The sequence below is a fragment of the Malaya genurostris genome, chromosome 3 (genome assembly GCF_030247185.1).
Source record: "Malaya genurostris strain Urasoe2022 chromosome 3, Malgen_1.1, whole genome shotgun sequence".
Classification (NCBI taxonomy): domain Eukaryota; kingdom Metazoa; phylum Arthropoda; class Insecta; order Diptera; family Culicidae; genus Malaya; species Malaya genurostris.
In genome coordinates, this window is record NC_080572.1 from 63314019 (window position 1) to 63328668 (window position 14650).

Genomic DNA, 14650 nt, shown 5'->3' on the forward strand with positions numbered 1-14650 from the left:
GCTGCAAACTAACATTTCTTTACCTTTCATCGCGTGTAAATAGGACTATTTTTTGCTATTTTCCGGCGCATTTACGCTTGTCCTTTGTGTTGTTTTGTTTTGTTATGATAGGTTTGATGAAAACAATACTGTGGATAGGTAGTTTGAAGTTTACCTTTGGTGCAAATTTAGGTTAAATGTTCGGACCTCTTCTGAAAAATTCTAGTACATGCAAACAACATAAAACACCATATATGCATTAAGGGCACTTAATTTCTCCCTCAAAAATAAATTGCTTATAATGTTTTTAGATCTTTTGCAGATAAGATATCTCAGCTGTTCGTAATGACAGTAAAATGACACACAAATCGGTATACGATCTGCCGAATGTGCACCACGATGCATACAGCTAGCGGGTGATTCGAACCATGTGTGTAATTGCAAAATTTCTGATTCGTAATCCAATTATTTATTATTGAATTTTGTTGATTTTGAACTTATTAGATTTATGTTCTGTCTTTCATTATTGTTTTTTACCCTTTTGACAACGACTAAAGACTAGCTGATTTTTTTGCAATCTACAGGTAAAGCCAGCTTGGATGTTTTCAACAGATATCGGATGATCAGTCTTGATATTAAATTAACTGAAAAAAACTGCTACGACACAGTTTATATTTCTAACATAAATAAAATAAACCTAGATTCCCTAGTGTAAAAGTAATGTAGCTGAACAACCCGTGACACCAAAAGCGCGGTCTGATGTAAAATGGGTGCGTAAATGCTTCTAAAATGCATGTACAAAGTTGCCTGGGCATTCACCACAATCACAGTAGCGTAAATTAATGTCGTTTTCGCTTGATGCCAAATCTAACCCAGTTTCCACTCTAACTACTGTCACACCGTTTGTTTGAAGCCAGTTTCGAACCTAGGTTCAACGTTGTTGAACTGAAAATCGAGTCAGTTTCGAGTCTGGTTTTTATATCAGGTTTGCTCAAACCCTCGTTGCTAAGTACGAAATCAACACAGTTTCGTGAAAAGTGTTTGTTTGATGAAACTACTCTAATTCAGTTTCAGTTTTCTCAAGCGAAAACGACATAAGTAAACCTAGATTTCCCACTGTACGGTGACACTGACAGCTCTTCAAGTGAGAAACGGGTGTACTTATTTCCATTAGCTACTGTGCTTGTGTTAAATGCACAGGCAACATTGTACATGCATTTTAGGAGCATTTACGCACCCATTCTACAACAGACGGCGCTTTTGGTGTCACGGGTTGCTCAATTCCAGTACTATTACACTGGAGAATCTAGGTTTATTTTATTTATGACAGTAGCTAATGGAAAAAAGTACAACCGTTTCTCACTAGAAGCGCTGTTACTGTCTCCGTACAATGGGAAATCTATGTTTATTTGATTTTTGCTTCCAACCATCAAGCAATCCTTATCTACTGTTAGATAAAATTAAGTTTACGCTAGACCTAAATTCAAGCATGCCGTAATGCCTTTAGAGAAGACACAATAATAACATGTTAATATAATTGTTGTGGCTGTAAAGATGTAAGCTCCAACTAAATTAACTGTGAAGTTAATGATGTGACTTATCTTTGCATGCTTCGAATTGTAAATATAAGTGAATTACGACGTTCCTTTCTTGTGCATCTATAAAGACAAATTTACAACCCAAAGCATGTGAAAATCGATCATTGACTTCACAGTTGATTTATCGGAATTCGACCTCGAAACTGATGCCAAAGTTATTGTTACTAGATTTTTTATGTTAATAGATGGCATCGCATAAGAAAATACAGCATGCTTGGATTTACGATTTCAAAGTCATCATATATTATCAAGATATCCAGCTCTCACATTCTACGAACAAATCCGAGGCAGTGTACTTTTATACGAGCATGGCGCCCTTAGGCGAGTCTGCATCGAATCTCGTACATACAAGTATGTAAGAGCAATTGTCAAATTCGTGCGTGCCAAGCAGCACTACGCACCCATACAATTGACATGTTTTCAACAGATATTCAATGTGAAGCCGTGCGATGGCGTAACTGAACTAAAAACTGATTTCTCTCTAAGCTGAACACTGGCAACATCTTTTTTGCAAGCTTGACGCCCTCCGGCGAGTCCGTATCGAATCTCGTACATATATATATATATATATATATATATATATATATATATATATATATATATATATATATATATATATATATATATATATATATATATATATATATATATATATATATATATATATATATATATATATATATATGATACATATGATATGTTGAATGTGATGCTGTGTGATGGCGTTACTGAACTGATGATTGATTTCGCTCGGGTCTGGCTGAAGCTAAGTGTATAAACAAATTGAAATCAATTCCTTAAAAAATATAAATTCACGCCTATATTTTTACGTGTTGAATACCCCTGCTATGAATGCTGGTTCCTGAAGCCGACGCGTGACCATTTTGATGCACACAGTATATGGTTATAAACATCAATTTCTATCTAACATTGAAAGTTATTTTTACATTAATTTTGCAATATAATACATTCAAAATCCGTTAAAATTTAGTTGAATTCAACATAAATTTAATTCTTGCTTTGTGTTCTTTGTACAACCAAAGTTTGAGTTTCCTTCGAACAAGAAATGAAATCCTTTTCATTATTGTTTGATTATATTCATACGAGACAAATATACTGTGGAATACTTCATTTTTGACGCGTAAATATGTCGGTTTTGAAATTTATACGATTTTAGAAGTGTGTAGCTTTTTTGTACCGAAGCGAAAACATTGACGCTGAGTACATCGCCAACCATTAATTGTACACCGAGTAGTTAGTAAAATAATGTGGTGGATCGATTAAAGGATTTTTAGAGTATGTTTAAATAGGTTATAATATTATAAAATGAACCGAAATCTTTAAAATATCAATAAGTTCTTCGAGTTAGCCCACTCTTTTATTAGTTTATGGTCAAATAAACAATAGGCTCGGCAAAAGTTTGACTTACTGAATAGTCGGTAAAGCAGGAATAAAATTCAATTCGCCTCAATTTACCGACTCGTTAACCAATCAATACCGAAGGTTGTGCAAAATGTACAAAAAATCCGATATAAATAAGAGCGTCGGAAATTGTAAAATATTACAGCTTTTTTGTAAATTTCAAGTGCTCTGATTCCAGTGCATAATGACATTTTTTCACGGAAATAAAAAACTTTGAACAGCAATCACATCACATTTTTTACTTTTCGATGGATACTGATAAATGTGAATCTAAAAAATGTGAAAATTTTTAATCCATTATTTAAGCGTAAACGTTGAAATAGTGCTGAAATCTTCAAAACCTAAACAAACTTATTTGGTTTTATTTTATGGAAAATTTATTTGGAAACATTAAATTACTTTCCACTTGTAAGTAAGTCTGGTGAAACTAGGTTTCCAATATATCTTAACCTACGAAAAATAATATTACTCTTATGCTAGAACTTAACTTAGACAAATCGGACCAGTTCATATACTATTATCTAACCATCAAAATATTATATGTGAGTAAATGACAAACGCAGACAATCAGTTGAAAATTTAGTTAAATATTTCTCATATGATTTCAATTTCCCTTAATTTCTTTTCTGCACACGTTTCGATGCACAAAAATTTATCTACTTTGGTTATATATTTTTATTTATAACCATCACATGAATTATGAAACAAATATATCAGAGGCATTCATTGGACTGAAAAGCAGATCTTGTGACCTTAGTACTTCAACCACTTTTACGCTATTCATTGGTGTCAAAAGGAGAGGGTGAAAAGCCAAACTCACAAGAGTATCTAAATATAGTTTCGTGAGTAATATCATCGTTAAACACCGAACTTGAAATTAATCTCCATTAATCAATGTTTTCGCGATTAGATCCTTGATAGCCATAGACAATAATTTCGATTTCATATTGTTTGTACGCTAATACATATTTGCAAATATGTCGGTTCCTGATGTTCGTCCCAGAACATAATCGATCAAGTATTCGCGTGATAAATGTAGATCTTCCTACCCTAATAGTGCTTTATGAACATTTTCCAACAAAACATATTACCTTAATTAAGTGGTTAAAGATCTCCCAGTCATGTCGATCCGGGAAAATAGTAGTAAACTCGTATTTTTGATTCACTAGTTAAAAAAACCACAATCAAAATTCAACTACCATTTGAAGAATCAAACCGATGAACTGACGAATATTTTGTACCCGATTCTGTTACCCCCTCCCCACTATTCCAGTGAATGTTACGGAAAAAACGCTACAAGAAAGTGAGGACGAACTGAAAGATATCATCTCGAATCCTATTTTTCTGAAGCCCATAGCTTCGATTAGAAGCTGCAGCATACTACACTCGGTTGAAGACCTTAGCACTGACTCTACCTGCGTGTACAAGAATCGAGCAAGCGGATACGATTCGCATCGCAACAGCAAACGCATCAAGCAACCGACTCTACCACCTAAGACGGAACAACAGCAACCACCGCAACTCCAAGGATTACTGGATCTAGGCAGCGATCCTGCGGATAAACCTCCATTAGAGTTGGACAATCCCACCGTCATCATCAACAACAATAATTCTTCATCGCTATCGCAGAACAACAATCGGGGTTTGAGCAAAAGCATGGTCATACCGACTCCGGTTGGGGATTTGTCCAACATCTTTGATGACGAATATACCGAATACACCCGGGGACTGGCCGAAAAAATAAGTCAGTAAGTATACCTCTCGCCGATTCATTTAAATGGTAAATACAACTGTGTTCATCGTTCCACAGGTACCTGGACATATCATTACTTCAGGACATCGCGTTCATCCTAATGTGCCTATCGGTGACACTGATGTCGGTTGGGTGTCCATACATGCTGTACTACCTACCAGCCTACGTTATTTCTGCAGGTAAGTTAATGATTTGTATTGATTATAGAGGGCGTAGAAAATGCCCTCGGTATCTTAGAGTTAACGCAGTGTGTCTCATAAATATGCTATTGAATAAAGGGCGGAGAAACCAATCGCCGTCCTGAATACACCCTTACCAGCCGCTACCTAATTTTGGGTCAAAACCTACCCAAAATCAACTAAAGTGCATCTCCCCAATTTTTGGTAACAAGTGATGACCTCAAAATTTAGGTGAATGTAAGTTTAGTACAGGTATTACGCCGTAACAAAGTACGCTACCCATTTTTACCGATCAACTCAAAGTTTGAGTAGATAACGACCTAATGGTCGACCTAGAGGTGAGTGATTTCTTCTAAAAAAATAGGTAGAAATTAGTTTCAGTGTAAACAAATATTTCTATATTTAGCAACGTCATCTCACGGCATCACATTCAACATATCATGTCAATTGTATGGGTGCGCAGTGCTGCTATTTTGGCGAATTTGACATTTCTCTCCCCTGTTTCTATGTACAAGATTCGATGCGGACTCGCCTGAGGGTGCCATCGACGACACGACCAGACACTCCGAAGAAAAATCGGAATAGAAAGTGTTCGTGAGCGATTTACCACCAGTTACCATAAATATAGCGACCCCTTGAAATTGACAAAAACTAACTATTCGAGCAACACTGTTTAAGTTGCTATGAACTAGTTACCAAGGAGCATCAGAATAAATAAACAAACAGTTTGAAACAGTTGTGGAATAATTCCACATTTCATGGTTATTAAAAATCTTACAAAAAACTGCAAAAAATAACAATAATTCATTCGAGGGCTGAATTGTATATAAAGTTTGTCACACGCCGATGCTTGGAGAGTGTAAAATATGTTCTAATTCGTATAAATGAATTTCTAATCGCTTTGTGGTTTTAGTTCGATCTCAAAAAAAGTTCTGTGGAACCAAATACTTAGGAAGCAAAGCTAAAAACTTTAAATGAGTTGATTGAAAAGTCCCGATGGAGTACGCAAATGCAGGAAATTCTTGGGACATATTTACTTTTAGAGCGTTATTTCATGGAAGAAAGCGTACTGAAAGCGATAATTTTGTACAGCATTGAAACGGGGCAGCAATGCTCCAGCATGTTGGATGATGTATTTTTCATTATTCGGAAGTGCATTCGACGTGGAACGTGGAACGCAATCGCTAGACGGAGTGTGTGCTGTTGTTAATAACGCTGCTAGTTGCTTGGAACTAGACTTCAGCTAGCTTTGAAATCACCTCTGAAATCTGGTTACCCTACCGGTTACATAGATCTAGCCCAATCGGAACTTCAAAGTTCAATCCAGCAAGGGCGATTACAAACTAGTGACGTTGAACAGACACGCGCAAAATTTTTTTAAACCTCGTTTGCATCCGTGGGTTGATCAATTTATCAATCACAATCACAACCTCGCTGAGGAAGAGTTTTCATCGTATGAAGCTGGGGAAACATTTATACAATTCCTTATAGTGCAAGTCGACGCCTTATTAACGGCGTTCAAAACTGCCCTCACACCAAGGAATTATGATGGATTATGATTATTCGGTTAGTATCATTACTAGTGAAGTTACAAGTCGCCTGGAGCGAGTTATCAAAAAATCTACATTCAATCGACTTGGTGGACTAGTTTTAGTTTTTTTTGCTTAGTTAAATGAATATATTCCCCCTGAAGATAACACACGATAAGTTTTTTATTGCATTAAAAACCAAAATGAAATTTTTAGTAGTGAATAATTTGCGTTGCCGGTACGGTACGCCACTACGAATTACATATTCGTTATGAGACAAGAACTCCAAAAGTGTCGAGAATACAACACGCCAGCTGCAAAGCTGAAGATTATGCAGCTGCCAAGCTGCGGATTATGCAGCTATGGCAGATTTCTGAAAGAATAAATTTAATACCTGCCAGCGGCCAACTACACTCAGTGGTTTCGTTTTAAGTGAGAATCTTTTGTTTTTGTTTACATTTTTTTGTGGTTACCAAAGCTACTGGTAACTGTTTTTCAAAATCAATAATTTTCCAACTTGTGTTGCCAGTTCCAACATTTTTTCAAGCGATTCCATTTTGACATTACCAGTTACTGAGGGGTAGCTCGATTTACGATACAGTTTTAAAAGCGAGTGGCAGGTCGTGTCGTCGGTGCCATGCTTGCAAAAAAGGATGTTGCTAATGATTTGTTTGGGAAATGTGAGAGCTGGATATCTTGTTAATCTGATATCTTAGGTTCCATTAAAATTACATACGTTATTCGACATATGTACAACAGACGTAATAATATAGATACGAATTTGAGGATATTAATTACATCCTTCTACTGTGATATACACTTAAAACTTAATTTTGATCTCGGCGATAAAAGATGCTGAAAACGAACGGCAAAGCGATATTTTATTGAAGTTTCGGCTAAGAAAGCTTTTTCCAAATTTTTCGGTTTATTATTTCCGATTTCTCGGCAATTCAAAATGTTATACTGATATTCGGTTTTGTAAATTACCGTGTTTACCAGCAATTCGTCGTTTTGCCGAAATCAGCAAATTAGGGGCTGAGGCCAGTGTGTTTTAGGGTGTTTTAAAGGCCTATTTTCACGCTTCAAATCTGATTTTCTCAGAAACGGTGACGAATATAAAAAAACCCAACTGACAATCTCTTAGAAAATTAGTTTAGATTATTATGTGAAAATTTCAAAATGATTGTTTGACTTTAGCGGTCGGCAAAGTCTTTTTTCTGAAGGAAGAATTGCATAGCTGAAAACGGCAACTTTCAACTTGTTCATTAAATATCTCGTCTTCAAAAGCATGGATCAAAAATCTATCCTGACAATGTCTAGATAATTTAATTTAGATGCGATTAGTGCATAAAAACATATATGTTGTCGCGATGAAAATGAAGTGTAAGTTATTTTTGTGGAGGTAAGTCGATTTCTATGTCGTCGCTATTTCAGGTCCCTGGTAACGGAACGAAACATGAGAGAGAAATAAAATCGGCTCAAAAAGGCTGCCAAACAAGCGGCACCTTTTTTGTATTTTATGTGATGTAGTCAAACTTGTAACCGAAAATATCAAAACTTTCTTGGCCACCCGGCCACATCGAGAGTCATTTTGCACATTTGCGAGAGAGCATGGAGAGAAATGTAATATACAGCGAGCCACGTAGTTTTACGCGACCTACTGGCATCATCCCATGATAACAAATTACCGAAACCTCGGTAAACAACTTTTAGACAACCGAAATTCAGTGATTCACCAAAGTAGTCATTTTTCTTCAGTGCAAAACTAAGCTACGTAAATAAGTGCATGTGTTCATATGTGGAATTAGTTGCAAATAAAAATTGAATCCGAATACAGCGATATGTTTCGTGATATTAAGAACAAATTTGTTCAATGTTCGACGATTTTTCTTGACAAGAAATCACGAAGAGCATTCTTACGGGATAAAGATCCTCGCAACGCTAATCTACTGCATGAAATTCATTGAATTCCGGTATGATATATTTCTTTAAATATTCAATGTTTTATTGAGCCATTACTTTTGTTGTTGCCGGAATATGATTATCTGCGAAAAATTGAATTGTGTTCTCTACTGTAAATAACATGGCACTGCATCCATTCTACGGCGTATATGTTTGGCAATATTTACTTCGTGGGACATATTTTTTCTTATTATACACTTCTTAGCCTATTAGCTCAACAGCCAACATAATGTTGAAATAAATAAATCAATGAAAACGAGTTTTAACTGGAATGTTAAATGTTATATTTAAAATTTTATGTTAATAATTTGTTTATACTCTCGGCATTAGCTCACATGCTTGAACACCGATAATTTCGGTTATTTGTTTCCAAAAGCGACGCAGATCTCGGTAATGTATAGTTTTTTTCTAAACCGAAAATCTCGTTAAATAAACTACAAGGATCAGCCCCATGGGGTTGTTCGAGCCATTGATGTGGAACAAGGCAACCAAAGTTTCTAATGATCGACATTTTCAATTAATCGTCACACTTTTGAATCCGCAAATGCACGAGAGTCTGCTTAGGGCCTGTGCATAAAAGACGTCACGCCGCAAGGGGGAGGGGGTTGTTTCATAAAACGTGACCTTTTGTGACAGGGGGAAGGGGGGGGGGGTTTGGAATGTGACGTCCAATATTTTCAATGAGCGCATTTTTGAAATACCTAATTATATTACTGCTTTGTCCTATTTCTTGAAAAAATCTCCAAAATAAACGTTTACATTCTATAGGAAAACGTGTATTTGTTGATGTAAAAGCTTCTTCTTGTAAATTCGGAAATAAATGATGCAGGAAATCATTCCTGTTGTGATCAGCAAAAGTGCACGGAGAAGCGAGTAAATTAGCGAAATTAGCCTTCAAACGGTAGTAATTTGATTTTCTAGCATTGATAATAGTATATCATAAGAATTTCTCTTATCTGATTCTGATGCAGTTTATTCAATTGTACTCCATTTGAAAAAGGGCGGAAGATCAACGATTTCAGACGTAGATCATGTCATGTCTTGATCATATGTGATTTTCCTCCACCAACATCAAAGCTTATCGAATCATCCAATGATTGAACTTACATAAATCAAGAATCATTTTAGCTCAAAATCACTGCCCATTGTGTGACAGAAGATCAGTACCGATATTGATCGATGTGATTTAAATTTCACTGATCAACTGATAATGAAAAGATTCTCCGGCAGTGATCTCTTTTTGATGAGGTTTGGTTTTTATTTTCTCAGCCCTGTATGCTACACTAAGGAAATATTATTCTTTACCTAAAACAATAATATATCTGTGTACCCCTAGGAGGTATAAAACAGATGATCTAAATGTTTCATCAATTCCAACCAAATACTTTTGTTAATTTATATAATTCTTATTAATAAAATAATTCCGATGATTTTGTAGTTTTAGGGATATTTTTTAATCTAATGACAGCATGTAATAAATCGATTTTTCCCTCATATTTGTGTAGTTTGTCATACATATTGAGAATGTATTGAGATGAATTTTATTTATTTTGAATTCGTGACATGTTACATAGGGGGGGGTGGGGGGTCTTTGCTTCTGTGACAATTTGTTACAAAGGGGGGATGGGGAGTCAAAAATCGTCAATAAAAGCGTGACGTCTTTTATGGACAAGCCCTTAGTCTTTATTACGAACCAACACCGAACACGCGAACCCAGAATATAGACTATATTTATCACGATTTGTATTTGTTTTTTAGCCGATGAAATTACATCAATAGCCCAAATGTAGGCAATTATATGTTTGTACATGCTTGCGATACAGATATCGATATTTAAGCTTCTTTTCGCCAAGCTTGTGTTCAAGTTTTGTGTGCAAGTTTTTATAGCGTTTCTCTACAATTACTACCATTCTACGATTTCTGTTGAAGCGATAAACTTTTTCTCATTACCAATCGAGTTCATCTTATATAAATAAGAAATTAATCTTATGCACTCAAAATTTACCCTGGGGTAGTTGTCAATTTCTCAGGCGAAACAACATAACATGGGATTTCATCCAATCTTTCATGACACAAGATCAGAGCATAGCAATTAAAGCTTCAAATCGTTTTATGGCACTTATTGTTTTACTGTCTAGCAATAACCTACCTCTAGCAAGCTACGTGTAGGAATGAAACGTTAGCTATAATTTTGTTTATATTTATAGCTTCGCGTGCTTCCAACAGCTTTGCTTTTGCATCGATTGACCAATCAGAGTGCTTCAAAACCGTCGACTATGGCAGGGAAATCCGGTATGCCGGAGATTTTTTGCAGACAAAATAGGACACTGCTAGCTATTAATCAACATTCCAATGATATACAATTAAAAATACATGGCTATGAACATTCAAATCAATACGTAGAAATATTTCCAATCAAATGGTGACATGATATTAATAGTTTATACAAAATTGACTGAGCTGCAATTGTTCAAAACCTGACCACATTTATACGTGTATTTTTCTTGAGTTTCTAGTTTGCACAACTATATAGAAAACAAAAATGTGTTCCACATTAACAAATTATCTGTTAAATGAAAAATACCGACAATATTAGTTGTTTTAATGTTTGCCGAGCACTCGGCTGTTCAAATCCCGGCAAACTTTTGCCGAGATTCGGGAAAAATATCTATATGTGTATATCTATTGGAAGAAAACTGCAAAGTTATCCTTTTTATATTAAATGTAAGCGGTAGGTTTGAAGGTAAGAACTATAAGGAACAGGTTCATCACTAAAGAAGGGTGTAACTAACATCCGAAATAGCCACAAATTATTTCCTATTTCTCCTTAATTCGCCTTGCTCCACATTGATAACTAATTCACATTTCTTGGGAATTAGACTGATATTCAAGAAAAACAGCCAAAAACACTTCTGATATCTTCACTACTCTGTTCCTAATTTCATCTCAATGGATTTCTATTTATCCTATCTTCTTCTTCTTCTTCTTTCTACTGCGGAGCAAGTGTCAGTTCCTAATTGAGGGCGAGTTTCTTTGACTATATGCCCTATTCCTATCGTGGATCCTATATTCATCCTAACCCTCTCTGACAAAATCTACTTGAGTTCTGTTTAGCAGTTTTTGACCGTTACTAAGCAGATTTTTCTATGTTTGCATCATCACTTCTAGTGACGATTTTAAAAAATTTAAACATTCACCCTGTATTTCCAGACCCGGAAGTTGGATCTCGATTCAATTAAATAGAATCTAGTGAGATTATAAGACTCTTTATTTGAATATAAGTTTGAGAAAGTCGGTTCAACTGAACTTGAAAAATCGATGTGAGTTATAGCTTGAAATTTTTAACCACTATTTCCGATGCTTCCGAAACCGATGTATTCGGATTGAATATGTTCGACAAATAACCAATAAAATTTTCAAACTAAAAGAGATTACTGAATAAATTCAATGTTTTTGCTCCTTTTTAGATTGTCACTTATAAAAACACACTCATGAAATTGATGGTTTACACACTCAATACTTTGTAACTCCGGAACCGGAAGTCGAATCCCCACTACGGAACTATATGATATTAGAAAGTTTTTTCCCCTTTAACACATAGAATACACTGAAGTCTTTTTTTATGCGAGTTTACGTACCGCATAAAAAAATCGCCTAACTCTGAAAATTCGCATAAAAAAAACGCATAACTCTGAAACTTCGCATAAAAAAAGACCGCAAAAGAGAAACCGCATAACTCTGAAAAAACCGCATAAAAAAATACCTCAGTGTATATGATTATTTACTTTAGTTGTTCATTTTTTATGCCAGTTCAGAAATGCTTTACAATTTATTGATAACTTTTGAATCTGCACTCATGCTTCTAAGAAATATGAGATACTAAAGACGCACCGAGAATTAGTTACACAAAGAAGTTAGATGTTTTATTTTTGATCAGCAAAACGAAACCCTGGGTACGGACCTGCGGGTCGGCATGTGAAATATGCCTCCAAAGCGAATTCAAATCGTTTAAAACATATTTGAAAAAGCTTGAACTGGGGATAATATTCCCAAATTTTCAACCATTTATCTGTTATGGTGGTTCTATTGATTTTCATTTTATGAAATGTTTTAGGCATTGCTTATAATTCACATTTTTTTTTCAAATTTTTAAAGATAAAAATACTTAAAAATTTTGAAACTTATTTTTTCACACTTCTGATTTTGGTACCACTCTGAATTTTCTAGTAATAAATAAAAAAAGTTTGCACACGTTAAAGTGCTTCGGTTTCATATTTATCAAAAGTGTGAATATCCTCATTTTTTGAGTTTTTCTAAAAAACTCATTCAAACATGCGTTTATTGAAGATCTGTTAGAAGAAAACGAAACTATAATGGAGACGCATGGTTGAAGGTTGATATTTTTTTCAGAGAAAAGCTGGAATAATGTAGTTTAAAAAAGAATTCCTTTAATAATGTTTATTCTCTGTAAGTACTCAAAAGCATAGATCTGAGATTTCTTCCCCGTTCGCATTTTTATTGATGATGAAATCACAAAAAAAATGACATTTTCACATTACGGGCTATTTTGATGAAATATTTACAGCGAATAATTACACCATGCATAGATAACAATAAAGCAAATTTTCTAATACTGTTCATAAAAACCTATACCTTTTAATGGACTTGATTACTTATTAGTTTATAAGTCCTAGCGTTATGAAACTCTTAAGAAACAATTTACAATATTAGAAAAAAAACGTGATTAATCCACCTAGCAGTGAGATGATACTTTTTTTTATCAATCCGCATGTGTTTTTTTGCATGGATAATCTTAGGTGCTTTAGTTCTCATGACATTATTTTAACTATCGTCGTTTTAAACGGTAATTTGAGATTTTAATCACTCATTACCCTGTAATTTCGAAACTGCAAATCGTATCGAATTTCAATCTTAACGTGTGACAATCGATTGAACATTCCATGAGATGTCGAAGTAAGTTCCACTTTAGAGTTTTTCGTCATTATTTGTGGCACTTCCAGAGCCGGTATTCAGGAACTAGCATAACCCAAAATGATTCGAATGGTCAAAAATTAAAACGCCAAACAATTTACATCTTCTATATCGGTATGAATTTTAAAAACTCATCATCTGTAATTCCAGAATCGGATAAAATTCACCAATTTTGTATGGGACCTTAAGTCCTTTAATTTGAATTTTTGTTTTTGAAGTTCGATTTGGCCTTTTTGAAAAAAAAAAAATGATTGAGCTTTGAGAAACGATTCGATACTGGAACCGGAGTTCTAAAATCGGTGTAGCCGAAATCAGTTAAATTCACCCGAGGAGTGTATAGACATCTTTAAGAAATTGTAGTGCGAATTAAAATTTGGGGGTACATTCCGAATCGAAAACTGAATACCGCTTAAACTGAAATTAATTTATTTCGTAATCGACTATCCAAATCAGCAAACCCGATAAACTTGATTAATTTATGTGAAATGGACATTTTTATACTAATCACCCTGTATCTCCTAAACCAGAAATCGGATCTGAGTAAATTTTATAGGATTTTAAGACCTCTCATTTGAATCATAGATGATTCTTAGATTCATTTGAATCTTAGATCGGTTCAGCCATCTACGAGAAAAATGAATTGCATTATTTTAATTTCGTTTCATATATAAACTGAGTCGTATGGTATATGGAATTTATGTTCTTCCAGCTTTTATTGCTGTAAGTAGTTTAAATCAATATAATTATGGAATTACTTTCAACTCAAAAATGCTGATATCATCTGGTTTACATATGCCATATTCGAACGATTATGTTGCCAAAAACGAACCGTGCTAAAATCGGTCCAAGGCAAATTGTCATGAAAGAGGATGCTGTACACAGTCTTTTTGGTACTTAGAAACAATTGTATGTCACAGTATAAAAAATCGTGTTTTCCGTTACTCCCAAGCATTTCTTTGTCATACAGCGCTCAAAACTTCTACTGCTGGAATAAGGGGAAAAGCCGTTACATTTCGATATCTCTGTTAAAAATGGACGGATTTTAACAATCTATGGCTTGTTGGATAGGTATTACCGTGCGGAATCTAAGTCTGAAAATATATTCTGTTTTCAAGATCAATTGTGACAGATACTGTCAAAAAACTGAAAATTTTGACATAAAACTTCGTATAACTCAAAAAGTAAACATCCGATCTCAAAACCATTCAATATCGTTTTGGGTGACGGGGAGACCTT

General features: G+C 34.8%; 1 protein-coding gene across 2 annotated transcripts in view; it reads left to right on the forward strand.

The window, feature by feature from the left end:
• Positions 1–14650, forward strand: part of LOC131438618 (uncharacterized) — a 77029-nt gene that overhangs the window by 40879 nt on the left and 21500 nt on the right. For both annotated transcript variants that reach the window (XM_058608748.1, XM_058608747.1), the window contains exons 6-7: positions 4273–4747; positions 4810–4931. In XM_058608748.1, coding sequence (XP_058464731.1) covers positions 4273–4747; positions 4810–4931 — 597 coding nt within the window. The remainder of the gene's footprint in view (positions 1–4272; positions 4748–4809; positions 4932–14650) is intronic.